This window comes from Scomber japonicus, chromosome 15 (assembly GCF_027409825.1).
Source record: "Scomber japonicus isolate fScoJap1 chromosome 15, fScoJap1.pri, whole genome shotgun sequence".
Taxonomy (NCBI): domain Eukaryota; kingdom Metazoa; phylum Chordata; class Actinopteri; order Scombriformes; family Scombridae; genus Scomber; species Scomber japonicus.
The window spans coordinates 12,241,544-12,258,563 of NC_070592.1; the positions used below are offsets into that span (position 1 = coordinate 12,241,544).

Below are 17,020 nucleotides of genomic sequence, written 5' to 3' on the forward strand. Positions count from 1 at the left end.
TTTATTTATTTATTTTTTTTAATTGTCACCTTGGTAAAAGCTCTGAGTGCAACACGTGTTGTCTGCACACGTTGTTTTGTGTCCTTACTCTGCATGCTAAAAAGTTGGCTAAACTCTTGTTGTTGTCACATGTTACACATTAAATTTTTACCGGAGGATGACAAACCCAGAAACAGTCCTCCACACACGCAGCTGCAACTGTAATTTCAGGCTCAAGTATGTTCTGTGTATTTTTTTGCAGGCAGGTACTGTCGTCTCCAGGCCGCCTGCACCAAACTAAGTTCAAAAGTTTAAACTCGGGCAGGATCTGTTGTTGGGGAACACTTTAAGCAACTTACGGACTTATGGAGCAATAATCCTTTGTGTGTAACTGATTTAATGAACAAAGTAAAAACAGAGGGTTGATCTTCTAATCCCTCAAATACTACAAGCTACTTGAAATACTAGTGCACTACATTTCTTTCCCTTGATGTTAATCAGGACTGTACATCCACTGATTTTAAGATTCTGACTTATCAATCTTTCAGGGCAGAATAAAACAAAAGCAAACTGCTCAAGGAGGATCTGTAATATATCATACTGCATACTTTTAGATGGAATCTCTGTTAAGTGGTGTGTGGGTTGGTGTGTGTGTGTGTGTGTGTGTGTGTGTGTGTGTGTGTGTGTGTGTGTGTGTGTGCGCTGAATTCTCCGGCATGTGAAAGAGATTGAGTTTCATAAGGAGATCTGGTCGTTAATTTGCCTGTTTATCTCGATTCAGGGCTCTGGACTAAATTTGAGAGTAATATATGATTCTCTCAGACACGTTTTATCTTTGCCGACTTCTTGGTCCACCTCCTCCTTTTTCTCCTGAGCTCCCCCATTCCCTCTCTGCCTCCCCATACCCCAACACATACACACACACACACACACACACACACACACACACACACACACACACACACACACACACACACACACATCCTCCTCCTCCTCTTCCTTGCCAAATACCTTCCAGTCGAAAAACACCCAATTTTGCTGGTTATCTGTCTAATGCATCATCACTCCCACTTCTCACGTTAACTGAGCTGAATCTAATCCATGTCTATCTGCACATTTGCCGCTGCTACCTCCTCTTAAAAGTTTCACAGGTGTTTTTGAAGCAGTTTGTCATATGTGCTTCAACAAAACAAGACACCACTTTGATTCAAGGCATCACTTTGGATCAGGAGGAAGCGTTGATGCTGTGCAGCTGCTGCAGATGTAATGGAGCAAGAAGAGCTGTGCCAGGTCTGGTTTCAGACTGCACTGATGGTTTATGTTGGCCCCTGCACAGGATCCAGAGTTCCCCTCTCAAACCTTATTCACAGAGCATTATTTTTTACTTATTCCTCACTCAGTACCAATTCAGGTATTTGTAACAAAGTGTTACAACCTGGAAAACATTTTATGGGTTTACAAGGGTTTTTTCCCCCTATTATTTACATGAAAGGGCTTCATTCAACCTTTAGTTACTCACAGGTGTGTAGTGCCATCTTGTGGTGGAACTTCATAGTTTAATTACAAATGTGCCCACAGGAAATATATGTGTGGCAATTAATTGATTAATCGCCAACTATTTTGATAATCAACTAAACATTTTGTTGTTGCAGCTCTCAGATGTGAATATTTCCAGGTTTCTTTAGTCCTCTTTGATGGTGAACTAACATCTTAGAGTTGTGGACAAAAAAAGACACATTAGGTTGCATCTTGACTTGATAATCATTAGCTGCAGCTCCAGAATACACTGTATATGTATGTGGACTTTTTTATCTGTTTGAACATGACAATGCACCTGTGCACAAAGGCACGCGTTTGTGGCTCAAGCCATAGAGCAGGTCATCCACTAATTACAGGGTTAGCGATTTGATCTCCCACTCATACTATCTACATGTTGAGGTGTCCTTGTCAAACAAGGCGCTAAACCCCAAATATCTCCCGATGGTCATGGTAGCTTCCTGCTATCGAGTGTGAGTAAATAAGTGAATGAGAGGCAAATTGGAAAGAGCTTTGGATAAAAACACCACTGTATATAAACTGCATCCATTTACTGATGAAGAAATGTTTGTTTTTTTAATTTGGTGAGGAAGATCATGACCTTACTAACACTCCTATGACTGAATAGGAGTAAATTCCTGCAGCCTGTTTCCAAAATCTTGTAGAGAGTCTTCCCAGAAGAATGGAGGCTGTTACTGCAGCAGATTAATACCCAATTTGTAATGTTCATACATCCACATACTTTAAAGTTCATTACCATTATAGAGATAGTAAGAACACAATAGTTTTATTGGTAGATACATGGCAAAAATCAACACAACAGAGCTATTATTACCCACTATAAAAATACATACTGTACATCTGTAGAACATGAAAAAATCCAACACACTATACATGTGACAGTTATCACTATTACATTCACAGAGCACCTTAACATAGCATCAGTTTTAATTTTGACTTCCTACCTTTCAGGCAGACAAGAAAGCATTCATATATTTGTTTAATAAATGGGTTATAACACACTATAATGTAACTATAAGCAGATGTTTGGACATTTTAAGTGTTAATGTGCAGTATATGTGAGCAATGATCATTTATCCAGTAAAGACCTGTTTTATTGTATTATGTTTGTCTGTATTGTCATTCATTATTTGTTTATACAGTTGCATAGTTGGCCAAAGTTAAAGTTATAGTTGTTGACAAACACACTACTGAACACAATTACATTATAGTGATTTATAAACCATTTACATCTACATACTGCTTATGAATAATACATTGGGGGATTAAAGTAAAGTTTTTCCAGTACAGTATGAAGTTAAGTTATTTTTACTAAAAGTTTGATATGTTTGTATGTTAATGATGTAACAAGCATCAGTTGTTTTGAATACTGAAACATAACACAAGAAATTATCAAAATGACATATAAACCCTTTCACAGCATCCACATTTGCAAATAATTAGTCCCCAGGGTTTCATTTTTGGACAGAAAATACATTCAGTGTTACTCCTCTGAGTCCTAAAAAACTGAGAGGCTGAGCATAATTAAATGCACAGCTAACAAGTTTTTAAAGGTGCCATGACATGCTTTGTGATTTTCTGTCATGATGTTAGATGTCTGTCAAACATGGTCAAAGTACCAAATCTTGAGGTGAACGTATGTAAAAGTAAAAAAACTGGGCTTCGTGCAGCTTGAAAGTTACCACTCCCCCCATCAAACTGGTGCCCACAAAAGGGGATGCTTTTTGACTAAATTGTCTCTCTTCTTTCATATCTCCCTGTCTGAAGAAGTGAAACACAGTATGTTACAGTATGTTATTCAAATGTCTAGTCTCTACAACTGTACATTGACGTTATGTAATTGCTGACTCACAGGAAACAGTAGTTTGAGAAAGATAGTGATGAGATATCAACTCAGTCTAAATTTAGTTGAAAAGAACATTTTTTACATGTCGAAGCTACATATGACTCGTGTTTCAACAGCATTTCAGTGTTAAGCAGGTTTTCACCACTGCACATAATACAATAGTCATTCAAATGCTAATAAAATGATGTATATATGTCATTTATTTGCACTTCACAACCAAATTGAGCCCAGTTTTAACCTAAATTTAGACTTCTTTTGCCCATAAATCACAAAATTTATGCTGACTGGGTTTTCTCAATCTAAACTGGTATTTGGTCTTACAGGACAGGTTCCTGGTCTCTATTATGATCCTACGTCATCATACTCATCCTCAGATGATGTTTCGCAGTCAGGGCTCACAGGAGAGTAGATAGGGCCATCATCTTCATCACCTAACAATCAGCCAGTGAAAAATGATCAGCGAAAATGTGAATCTGTGAACATTTTTAATGTTTTTTAGTGTTTTGTGACATTCACCTGAATTCTGCATGTTTGTTTGTTGTCCAGAGTACATCTGGTCATTGCTGAAGAAGAACCTTGGAGGATCAGGGGTACCGCTGACAGCGAATGACTGGCCTGGTCCTGGCTCTGTAATTTTGGAGAGCATTTAGTTTAGTTATTTATGTTAACTTAAATTTTGATCATGGATTTAATCTAAACTGAGAAAGCTTTTTGGTAAACTTGGTTTCTTTCGTATCCTCCTATCGGAAGAACTGAAACATGGAGTTTCCAGTCTGATTCTATTAAACACCCACAGATTGTGGGCAAGCAGTAACACTACTATAACAAGTATTACTAATACTAACTAAAGGGGGAAAATCATACTCAATTTATGTACACTTTAACATCAAAATTATTTTCACTGTGACTTCTAGAAAGTGTCAAATGTATAGCAAACATGTGAATATTCCAGCATCTCTTTGCTTTTCTACCTGTGATATCGTCAGGTTTTGTGTTTTCGTAGCATTCCCCAGATGAGGTGCTGGAGCTATCAAATGAGTCCTCTGTGATCTTCGACACCCGGGCATACGGATCGCTTATTTGACAACCATTATAGTTTGTAAAGGCTCCCATCATTCCATTTGTGGTTTCAGGGCCTGAAAATGTAAAATGAAATACAACGAATGACTAAAAAACAATATCTTGTAAATATATAATATCTAAACTATAAATATATAAATATACTTTACTTTAATTCAAATCTCATTTAAAAACAAATGATGTGTCTTTGTAATAGACATTCAGTACTTAATTCTAATAGTCTTTTAGACCACGGTGAATAAAGTGCATACTTATAGCAAACAGGGAGTAATTTTAGACAAACCCAAAACCCAAGCGTAACCTCACTGAATAATCAAACCTTTTTAGTAGACATACAGTTCAGTCTAATGAGAGTATTACTGTCAGTGTTTGTGATCTGTTGAGCGCGAAGTCTTTGTCCCTATACCACCTTTCTTCAAAAAGTGACTCACCTTCCTCACGTAGGCTGTTAAGACCTGAAGGTGCCATCAAAGAGTTCACGTCCGTTCTGTACCGCTGAGAATCTGCATTCAAAATGATGCACACAAGGTTTTTTTTTTCAATCACAATCCATTCCCTGCAAACATTCATTGCAAACAGCGTTGATCTGCAAACACTGTGAACAAGCACATGGCAGAGCAGCTTCAACCGCAAAATGCAGAGAGACACAGTGAGAAGCAAAGACTGAGACACAGAAGACATAAAGAAATAAATACAAATGGAAATAAAAGAACGTAGCTCACTCCGAAAGGTTGATAAAGGGACAGATGGGTGATTGCTTGGATCATACTGCTCATAGTCTGTATCTACTGATGTGCTGTCAACACTACTAAGCTGGGTCCAAAGATGCCTGGGATTGGAGGGGACTTTTTGAGACAAACACAAAGAAGGAAATGACATGATGAGATGACTGGGTGCCTTTAAGATGCTGCACAATTCTTCAACTTCCTCACTTCTATTAACGTGCTGTATAGAGTATCTATACTGTACAAATACATGCAGTATATAAAGAAAGAAAAAACACAGAACATAAGGCAGCTTGTCTATAAAAAAAAGTTTTGTAACAAAGAATTTAAGTTGATTTACTATGAAAACTGGGTTGTATTAGTATCAGTATATCAGGCACACACTTTCAGCTCATTTTCCCCATATTCTTGGAAATGTTCGAGTACTGACCATCTGTCTGCTGCGGGTTGGCAGTGACCTTGACGAGATTGACAGCGTCGTGGTAATCGTTGTGGCGATTTGCAGAGGAAGAGGAAAATGGTGTGCCGGAGCGTGTCTGCTGTAGTAAGAAAGCTGTGGACATCATAACGATAATATAAAGATTATTACTGCCCTACTTGAGCACTGCTCTCCCTAAATGCAGGCCTAGAATTTCCAGAAGTAGAACAGGAGACAGTCTTTGGCTATCAGTATCCTCCCTTATATATAGTATAGCTCCCTTTCTAAGTTTAAGAGTAGGCTTAAATCTTTCCTCTTTGATGAATTTTATTACGTAGTCATGCTGTTATAGGCCTGGACTGCCAAGGGACTTCCCATGATTCATTGAGCTCCTATTTCCTCCTTCCTCTCTCTATCTGCATGCATTCATGTACCATTAGAGCATGTTACTAACTTGGCTTCTTGGAGTTTTTGGACAGACTGCTGTCCAGCTTGATACCCACTGCTGCTGCTAGCATTATTATTAGTCACATTTATGTTTATATTATTAATGTTCCATGTCTTTTTCTCTCTTTCTCTCCTCTCTCTTTCATTTTCTCTTAACCCAACCCTTCAAGGCAGATGGCCGCCCACACCGACCTTGACCTAATTAGTGGACGACCTGCTCTTCCTCCTGAGCCACAACTGCCCATCATTAATCATTTCAGGAATGCTGTAATTTATGGAAAAGGTGCCTAACTGTGTTTGGCTACTGATGGACATACAGATGTTGGGGTTTTTTTTTGTGGGTTTTTTTTTTGTTTTGTTTTCTAATCATGTAAAAACTAAAAAACTACAAAAGATTTGGGGATGAATTTGGAAGCTTTTGTGCCACACATATGAAGAAAATGTATCAAAAACATTTGAGGTAATGAATAAAGTGTATGCTTTGGTTTGTTTCATGAGAATTTCCGTTCATGAACGGTGCAAGTTATCTGGAGCTGAATCAAAGATAATATGAAATACACAGAGACATCACAACAACTTGTAGTGCTTTTCTAACTATACTATGCTGCAAAAGTAAGAAACTAATAGACAGTTTAAAGTTACATATGAGCCAAACTAAGACAGACTAATATTTTAAAGATTTAGTTGATAGATTTGATCTTACTTTAAAAAGCACCATATGTTTAAAATCAATGCTTAGTGTAGAGATACTAAAAGGGATCTCTTCAGTTAAAATGCTTATTGAAGCAGAATTACTGGATGTAGGTTAGGGTTACGTATGTAGTGAGACATTAGGCGGGCTGAAGTCAGGAAGAACCAACCGTGTCTTCTTCTGTAATGGCAGCAGAGCACCGTGTTTGTGATCAGAAGCACGAAGAGCACCACACACAGAGACATGGAGGTGAGCAGCTCTGGAGACACTAAGAAGAGCTCTACAGGCGGACTGCTGGTTGGTGTAACTTTGGACGGACAGTTCAGAAAAAAATCAAATCATTACATTTCTCTAAAAACTGGTAGCTGATTCAACACTCACAACACTCACATTCATGAAGAGAACCACTGTATAGACCTATTTTGATCTTAAATAAGTCAAGGGATATTTAAAAGTAACATTTATGAATATAATTAGAAATATGTCTTTTTAAAAGGATTTTAAAAAATATCATAAATACCTGTCACTCCAGGGATAATTGTAGTTACATTAGCTGTGGTGAATCCGAGGGAACCTATAGGAAAAAATATTGTTTTTATCACAGTTTATCACCCACACGGAGGGATTGAAGAAGAGATCAGTCATTGACATTTTCACTCATCTATTTGTGCAGAATTAAATTGACACGAATGTCATACATATTTCTACAAACTATGATTCTTTGAACAGCAAAAACACACACACACACACACACACACACACACATATATATATATATATATATATACATATATATATATATATATATATATGAGAAATCGTCAAGAAGGATGACGTCAAGAAATGGAAAGAAACGATTCTCTGAAAGATATCTAATCATGACACAAATCTAAAACTTTTTTGCATTAAAGGGTCGTTTCAGAGAGATTTGCCTTATTCAAATCAAGGGTCTCAAGATAGTGATGTTGTATTGCTGTAAAACCTCCTGAAGCAAGATAGTGATTTCTGTTATTGAGTTGTACAAATAAAACTGACATGATTTCACCATTGCAACACTTTAAATGAACAACAAATCAAAATTAGATTTAGCGTAATTATTTAGGGCACAAATCTCAAATTTTATATCATAATTTTGGCCTTTTTTGTTATTTCTACCTTGGTAGTGTAGACATATGTATGCTGAGAGTTTCAATGGAGTTGGAAATGTGTTTCAGTCTCACAAGTAACTACAAACTTTAATATTTAGGGAAGAGTTTCTCCTTTCTTTCAGGACGTTGTACAGTTTCTAGTTGTACAGCTACCATACAATAAACAAAAGCTGTTTGTGTGAAGAAACCATTAAATACATTTTTGGCTAATTTAAAATTTTGTGTAAGAGTTTGTTGGGTTTTTTTTTTGTTAATTACTTATATCATAACTTTGGCTCATAGAAACTGAATAAGAGCAGCTCTTTGTGTTATATGACTTACTGTAATTTGATATTTTATATAAGAGCTCAAAAAATGCTGGAAACAAAATAAAATGATTGTATTAAAGGTATAAAATGTCACTTATAGCTAATTTTGATTCCTGTTTTCTTCTTTTCCCCATTTTATGAAAGTTAAATATGATAAATTAACCATTTTAGTCAAACTTGCCATTTTCACATGCTGTTCCCACAATTTTACTGTGTCTAAACCAAGTCATCAGGAAGTCAATTCAGAACCTATAACCCATATTACTGATTACAAAAAACACTGTCACTCACCATTGCAGATAAGATAAGATGCTTTCGAGGTGGAGCACACATGTGGTACATTGATGTACTCTTTGCACTGCCACAGGTTCTTGGCTTGTGAGGCGCATAGATAGAACCACAGTGTCCCATTGTTGTGTACTCGAGGAAAATCAAACTGGGTATATTTCAGAGCCGTCCCACACTGCAGCATGGAGCACACCATGGAGGCCATGTCGCTATCCCAGCAGGTATCACACACCGTCCCCCAGCTGCCATTACGATGGATCTCCACTTTACCAGAGCAGCGGTCCAAGCCTCCGGTCAGTCTGACTGCTCTCATCTCTACACACAGAAAATACAAACTATGAAACTATTACAGGAAAATAAAATCAATCAGCATTTTCTGCAGTTCTGGGTTCACAATTTCTAAAGTCCATCTTTAAACAATAGTCAGATGCCCAAATGAACACAGGTTCAAAATAAGCCAAAAATATTTGCATTGACTCAGAAGGAAATAACTCATAAACAATGATCATTACAATGTCAGCTCCTAGTGAATACTGATTATGTCCTCAAATAGATAGATAATAGATAGATATTCAGTTTACTGTCACAGAGGACTTTAAGAAACTAGAAAATATTCACATTTAAGAAGCTGGAATCTGAGAATTTAGAAACACCTTTCTTAAAAAATTACTCCAAACAATTCCTTGATTATCAAATAGTTGATTATCAAACTCAATAGTTGAAAACTAATCGATTAATCGTTGCAGCTCCAGTTTTCTGACTGTGTGAATGAAGTGTTTTATGACCTGAGCATACGACCCCGGCATCCTCTTTGTGTCCACAGTCGGTGTCATTGTGAGTGGCCGGACAGGCCCACAGGTTCCCCTCCTTGCCCGTACAGTTCAGCTCATCCAGGTGGATGGGCCCTCTGCCTGAGGGGAAGGGACCACCCTGTCCCGTTACATTGAGGGCGTAACCACAGCCGAGCTGGGCGCACACCACGTCAGCATCCCTCAGGTCCCACTGGTCATCACACACTGTGCCCCATCTCCCATCTCTCCATAACTCCACCCGTCCTGCACAGCGGTTTGTTCCTCCTGCCAGCCGCACAGCCTGATGGCCTGAGGACGACATCATCCTTTTATCCACCTAATATTAGCTCAAACTAAAAGAGCACCAATAATTAATGCAGGGATGAATAAAAATGCATTAATTGTTGTTCCCCACCTGCATTTGAATACCATTTCTGAGTGGGCTGATAATATGGAGGGACTGATTTATTTACCAGACAGAAGGAGTTAATGTTTTATTGCAGGGTGCAAAATTATTAATTTTTTGTCCACAGGATAAATCACTAGTAATGTTCAAATTTTACCAGCCAATAGTTTACCACAGTTTTTTGGCTGATGCTAATTTTGTCGTCCCTTATTAATATCTTATTATGAGGTGCCATCTTGTTTCAGTGCCTGAATCAAGATAGATTAAGGTCTTTATTATTTTAGTTTTTAATTTTGCTCACATGATGCATATTCCTTAATGTAAAATAAAAGAAGCAGTCATTGTTTGAAATGTAACTCAAAAGTCAAAACCACTGAGAACTCACATAGTTCTTGTATTTATTCCTAATTCCTCTTTTCTTTGAGGTGGAATTTTTTGTGTTGTTTTTTTAAAGGGATTTATGTAATGTATTATCTAGCTCTTTTTTTTTTTTTAAATGAACCCGCACATTGTTTTTGTCAACTCAATATCAGTCAATTAATGTATAACCACTACAACTTGCTCAAGTCATGAGAGCTCTATATATGACACTATATTTGTGTTATTTGTAAAACTGGTGCTATGAGAACACAGGATCAAACACAATACTAGCAAAAATGTTTCATTTATATCACTAAAGCTGCAAACCAAAGACATTAATGCTGATAACTTGTTGTGTTTGGTGTAGATATTTATCTACCCACACAATACCACAAATCAAATATCAAATGTAAAATGAGTGCTGCTGCAGGAGAGAGTTTGGGGGCTTCAGAGTTTGCACACTTTCCATTTTGTGCACAGTTTGCAAGTTTTTAAGTATAGAGCATAAAAGAGGCGACCTTACCACATACAGCCTCAGTGATCACAGTGCAGTCACTTCCCACGCTCTGTGAGCAGTTCTGCAGACGACCATCTTGGTACAAACAGTCATGAAAGCAGGTGGTGTTGGGAGGTGAGCGGGTTGTATTCACATGATAGACACTGCCACAGTCGAGATCCCAACAAACACGTTCAGCTAAATCTGTGGTATATGATAAGAGTGCCACCTTGCCACTGCTGCTGTTTCCTGGCATCCTGAGAGTCCAGCTGCATTTACCAGAGAGCCTGTGTATGAAAGGGTCCCCTGAACACAGACAGAGGCAGAGACAGAAGGATTTATATGAAGCCATTCAAACAATTGTGTGTGAATTTGACATACTTAGCTTAAGATAAATATATATTATGTTCGAGTTTACTGCCCCGTACTTGTTGCCACTTTACTGTTTTTTACCAGAATCAAAGAAAGTTTCCCGTACATGACTGAAAAACATATTTTCATTTTACTCTCCTCCACCTCCAGGTTACAGGTAATCTATCACTTTTTTCTCACCACAGTGTGAGGAGTACAAAGCTGCTGAAAGTACTAAGACATTTTCAGGTGATACTCTGCTGCACAGACATTTAAAAATATAGCTGACAATGCTTCATATTTTTATTACTGTGAACAAAACACACACTGCAAAAAACAGATGTGTCAAAAAACAACACACATGACTCTGTCGATAGCATTTTGACACATGTTGTATCAAACCATATTTCAAATTATATGTCAAACCATATTTTGACACATGTCAAAATATGGGAACAGTGCTGATAAACAACACAAACCCCTGACCTGGATAAGTGACAAACTGCACCTTTTAATGTACACTACTGTGCAATATATTTTTTCTAATCTATACTTATACTAAAAGTGAAATCCACCTATGTGTCTCCCTGTACTTCCATCAAGTATGTTCCAGAGACAAATGAACACAGGACACCAGCACCACACATAATGGAGGGACACAAGAAAAAATAAACATTTACAATAGAGTCAAGAGTGGAGAAGCATGGATTGTAAGTATATAAACTCAAAATTGGAAATTCGATCATTTTGAATTTTACTCAGTGTTCTTTGCCTTGGCAGATTGCAGCTTTGATATTGAGACTGAGAAAACATTTCCGGCCTGATTGGAGTTAAGTGTCTGTGGATTTTGCTTTTCTCTGTCCCCACCAGTTACACACTACATGATGAAAAGCTCATCGCCACTTTCCCTTCCTTGAGTTTTTGCATCAAAGGAAAAAGGGATGGATTTGTAAGTAACTCTGAAAGAACATATTAATTACTCTTAATATGATTATATTAATTACATATTAATTATTATTTCTGTCTCTCTCTCTGTGTTACTTCTTTCTGTGTCTCTGCATCTCTCTCTTTCTCTCTCTCTCTCTCTCTCTCTCTCTGTCTGTGTCCACAGCTCTGATTCTGCATTGGCAATCTGAGGAGCACAACAATTTTTTTGTTGTCGTTGTTTTCGAATTTTAAGAATTACAAACACCTGGTAATGTTTAGCACATTAAGTTGTAATAAAACATTAATTAGTAATTTCTGATTATTTTCAGTTACACATAATAAACACCTAATGTGTTACACATTTTAGTTTAAATTTACCTGACACAATGTATGTGTTAAAATGGCTCACACATTGATTGTGTTAAATCTAACGCAAGATTAACACACTTGCCACGTGTTAAAATCATTTTTAACACATCTCTTTCTGTAATGCATGAAAAGTCAAGTCAAATTTAAAACAACAGGAGTTGACCAAAGTGCTGCACAATAATAAAAAAAAACATAAAAGCAACATAGAAAAAATATGAAGGTGGTGGTAGACGAAACACAAAGAAAAGACAATTCTCATACTAAGTTAAAAGATAAAAATGTGTTTTAAGACAGCATTTAAACCTAGCTATTAAAACCTATTAAAAAATTAGGTGACATTTCATTTAAATGAGGCCTATTGACCATAATTTCTAAATATATATATATAAAACCTGTGGCAATAAGTTGAAATGAAGTTGGCTAAAAAGGTCTAACACAGAATTGGGTGATAATGTATAAACAGTCAAACAAGGTTAATTATGAGGGTTAAAAACAGGCAGTGTGGGGGCCAGCCTAACATGCAGAGGCAACTCGTCCCAGAGTTTGGGGGCAACAACAGAAAAGGCCCGGTCTCTCCTGTGGTTCAACCTCGAACTAGGAGCAACTGGTCAGCATGAAAAGAGTAAAACCAAAAGTGTGTTTCTCTATAGTTTATTTTTTTTCAACAGCTAGTCTGTGGCACTCAACCTCAAGATAATTTGTTCTTACTAATGCTGTAAAACTGGTCACAAATATATATATATATATATATGTGTATATATATATTTGTTTTAGAAGAGGCTCTGTAATTTCCTTTTAACAGTTTGACACACTTAAAATAAACTGCAGTGGCCATGTTCATGATAACGAAGGAAGGAAGGAACATGTCATCATGCATCATGTGTGGCTGGTTGATGTGCTTTTAGAGATCAGTGGACTTCTATGGCAGAGGGTTTCAAACTTTAAATTAACACAAATTAGACCATGGACTCACATCTGATAAGATATTTTGCTGGTTTGCTTATCAGTTGTTTTATTACAGAAATTGTATGAAACCTATGACCTAAATAGTCACATATTCTGTCTTGTGTTACTTATCGATGGAATTAGGTCTTTTCATTGGATTTGCTGACAATATCAAAAATATACAATACTGTGCAAAGGTTTTGGGCACTTTAGATGTTTTAGATTCTTATCCATTATGCAATACCATCAATACAGCGTCTGATTCTGCAGCATGACAACGAACCCAAACACACAGCTGGAGTTATAAAGAACTATCTTCAACAACAAGAAGAACAAGGAGTCCTACAATAGATGTTTTGGCCCCCACTAAGCCCTGATCTCGTCATCACGGAGTCAGTCTAAAATTACATGAAGAGACAGAAGCAGCTGAGATGCCAAAATCCACAGAAGAAGAATTGTAACTGCAACAACGACCTGCCGAGTATCTGAAAAATGATGCATGTTTCTGAGGAGAACTGCTGCTGTTTTAAAGGCAAAGCTGCTCACAACAAATACTGATTTCATTAAGGTTTATTCTGTTTACTGCACTTTCTATGAAGATCATTTTGTGCCAAAATCTTTTGCACAGTATCACACAATATCAGCAGACCTTTCCTTTTAACCTAAAGATCAGGCAGCAATTTGGGCTCGGTAGTCTATTTTAGATCAACATATCTACAGCCACACAAACATTTTGGATACTCGGGTTGATCACAAATATTATTCATGAATTGGAAATCCTCCTGACGTTCATGTTTCTTAAGGGGAAATGCTGAAATGGTCTCAGTCATACGGATAGAAACAGTATAGTATTTAATGACAGTTCCTTGTCTAAATAAATAACTCAGGTCGGAGCAAGTGCTAAAGTGAACATGACCTTTTTCAAACATTGTCTTTGTCAGGGTGTTGGGTATGTTTCATTTACGTAATAGCAGCAATTCAACTGTGTAAAAATACTTACAAAAATACAGTGTAGTTCTTCTATCTATATGAAAATGTTGTATTTTATAAATCGATTGTGTATTTTGTTTGTAAAATCATAATCAGCATAGCTGTCAAATACATGCCGTGGAGCAAAAAGTTTGAAGTAGAAAGTAGTAATATAAAACGTAAACACTCAAGTAGAGAATAAGTACCCTAAAACAAGAGCAGAACTAGCCAATGAATGTAAGGGTGTGTGTCTTTCTATTGATTGTGTATTATAACTTACTTCTGTTTTGCTGTCGTGGGTTGTTTTTTTATTGAACATTTCCAAAAGTTATATTTACTAACTAATATTAACTAATACTTTATGGTACTTTAAGATGTCCTTGTGGTTATTACACATGCCAGATAACCAGAAAATACAGACTATCAGCTTCAGGTTGGGTCTTAGAATAGAGTAGATCTTATTTGTCGTTGCAAGTATACAACAAAACTCTGTTTGAGCAGTATAATGCAGCATAACATTTTTTTTTAAAGATATAAGATATGTACACATAACACTGATACACACACACACACACACACGAGTCAAGCTAATCTCACCCATACCCATGACCAACAGAGGTGGAAAGTAACAAATTAACTTTACTCACGTTACTGTAATTGAGTAACCTATCCCCTTGTCCTCTTTGCACTACACAAGACCCCCTCCACACACACACACACACACACACACACACACACACACACACACACCTTGTTAAAAAAGTAACTAAGTAACATTTACTCAAAGTAAATTTTAAACAAGCTACTTTTTACTTTTACTTGAGTACATTTTTAGACCAGTAATTTTACTTGTACTTAAGTAAAATTTCATCAAAGTAGAATATTTCAGTACTCTTTCCATCTCTGATGACCACATATTCATACTCATACCCATACATACAGCCCCTCTCTCAGGCTCCCCTCATATTTCCTGTCTGTGTTTCCTGTCAACAATATATTACCAACATACGTGCTTAAAGCAACCAATATTTGCCTTTTGACAGCAATGTTTACCTTCATATTCATTTGAATACAAACCTCCCTTACTGAGGGTGCAAGTAAAGCACAAAGCCACACAGACAGCAACAAAGGCCGTTTGCAGAGCAATCCAGAGTCTGCGTAGGAGAATGCTTTGCTGTCTCACAGTTTGATTTGCACCTGCAAAATTCTCTGATATGTTTCACAAGCAGGTCACCCCACATCCTGTGACAAATATTCATACGTAATCTGCATCAGGGGTAAGAGAGGTTCCTGAATAACATATTCATACTGCAGGAAAAGATTAAACTTACTGTTAACTTCCTCTGGTAGTTCTGTGTTATTTCCATCTGATCTCACTGGGACATTCGTTGTTTGAGTAGATGAGTTTTGAGTAGCTGAATCAAAGAAGGCGGAAAAAACCCACATTAACTTCACTTCCAGCAGATGTGTGAGTGTCAGGCCACACACCACATCAAACTAATCTCACACTTGGAGCAGTAACCACTTGACCACCTAATTGTAGTCAATCCACATTTAACGCTTATATATTCTTCTTTTTGCAGAACTCAGCTTTGCTTCCATGTTCTATACACCCTAAGACCTATGACTTAATTTTATTAAAGATTCAAAGCTTTATCTATGAAATGTGAAATTCAACACACATTCCTAGTGTTGAGCTAAAATTTCAAATAATAATTCACTATTAAAAATGATAAATACATCTTTAAAAGTCACAAATCCAAATATGAAGCATAGTCTGTTATCCACATTTCTCCTGTTTCTCTCTTTTCAACTTTTGAATTATTTCTAACCTCCACAAAATGTACATATGTATGAAACATTTGAAATTTTTCATCAAGGTATTTTCCTCAAGTAAAAGTGTCACAAGTCAAAATGACACAATCGTAAACTTCAAACTTATGGAGAGAAAATTTGGCCTGAACAAGCTACTGGAGTACCTTGAAATACAGTGAATGTCCGATACTGTGATAATTTGTTAGGGTTGTAACAAAATATAATATGTAAATAATTTTACACCTTCATTACACACAGTTAGTTAGGGTTAGGGTTTTTGTTGTTGTTGTTGTTGTTTTTTGCATTACTCACTTTTCGTATGATAAATAATGGCTATGAATAGTAAAATATAAGACAGTAACTAAAACATATCATTGTTTAGGCCAAACTGGAGTCAATTTAAGTGAGAACCACTAATATCTACACATTTGAAAAATACATTTAAATATAGTTACAACTGCATATAATCACAAAAACATGTCATCATCTTAGCTGGTGTTATTGAAGCTACGCTGCTGACAGCAAATCTGTTATGAATACTTTGTTCATGGGTATCTTTTAAATTCAATGTTTTGAAGGTTTAAATGTACAAAAAGGTTTACATTACCTTGACAGAGTCGGCTCAGAAGAACAATGAACATGCATTTCATGAGCGTCATGTTGACAGAAAGGGGGAAATAGCTTCACTGGCCTCTGCTCAAAGTTGAAATGTGACTGCCTGCACAATGCTTTCTCTCTTGTTCCCTTGATGTCTGATTGACAGAACTTCCCATTTGCCACCGCAAAGTCTGGGGCTTTCTTACTGTACAGTAACCTCATGTTTCAACCACTTTAATTTTTACTTTTACTTTTAATAGTATAATTTACACTGTGAATTAATTATTTTATTACTTTAGCAAATTGTGATGATAATTTACCTTGCTTTGGCTTTAATTTTCTTTAGACGTATAAAGATGTGTGACTATCATGTACACTTTGCACAGATTTGTAAACCTATTATTAAATGTACTAAATTAACAATATAATATAATTTATATGTAGTAGCTGTATGCCCAAAAGAGTCATGAATTCAAGTCTAAATATGTAATTATAATACATTTCATC

At 36.6% G+C, this 17,020-nt stretch overlaps 1 protein-coding gene across 2 annotated transcripts; it reads right to left on the bottom strand.

Annotated features, from left to right (window-relative positions):
• Positions 1–3,686: 3,686 nt before the first annotated feature.
• Positions 3,687–16,613, bottom strand: LOC128374299 (T-cell differentiation antigen CD6-like). Of its 2 annotated transcripts, XM_053334582.1 has the most exons (13): positions 16,524–16,613; positions 15,433–15,516; positions 10,568–10,846; positions 9,273–9,587; positions 8,491–8,802; positions 7,264–7,317; positions 6,913–7,050; positions 5,618–5,740; positions 5,185–5,307; positions 4,894–4,965; positions 4,354–4,518; positions 3,899–4,009; positions 3,687–3,813 (listed from the first exon to the last, which is right to left on the bottom strand). In XM_053334582.1, exons 1-13 carry the CDS (start codon positions 16,573–16,575, stop codon positions 3,725–3,727), a joined length of 1,917 nt encoding a protein of 638 aa, XP_053190557.1. In that variant the 5' UTR covers positions 16,576–16,613; the 3' UTR covers positions 3,687–3,724. The 2 variants fall into 2 exon arrangements, with proteins under 2 accessions (XP_053190557.1, XP_053190558.1); XM_053334583.1 differs by lacking the exon at positions 5,185–5,307.
• Positions 16,614–17,020: the final 407 nt, after the last annotated feature.

What these genes read in the sequence shown, in the direction of transcription:
- LOC128374299 (XM_053334582.1), bottom strand. Translation starts at nt 16,575, where the DNA reads ATGACGCTCATGAAATGCATGTTCATTGTTCTTCTGAGCCGACTCTGT. An exon ending in TCTGAGCCGACTCTGTCAAG is followed by an intron (nt 15,517 to 16,523) that starts GTAATGTAAACC and finishes TCTTTGATTCAG; the next exon opens with CTACTCAAAACTCATCTACT. An exon ending in GATCACTGAGGCTGTATGTG is followed by an intron (nt 9,588 to 10,567) that starts GTAAGGTCGCCT and finishes TGTCGTCCTCAG; the next exon opens with GCCATCAGGCTGTGCGGCTG.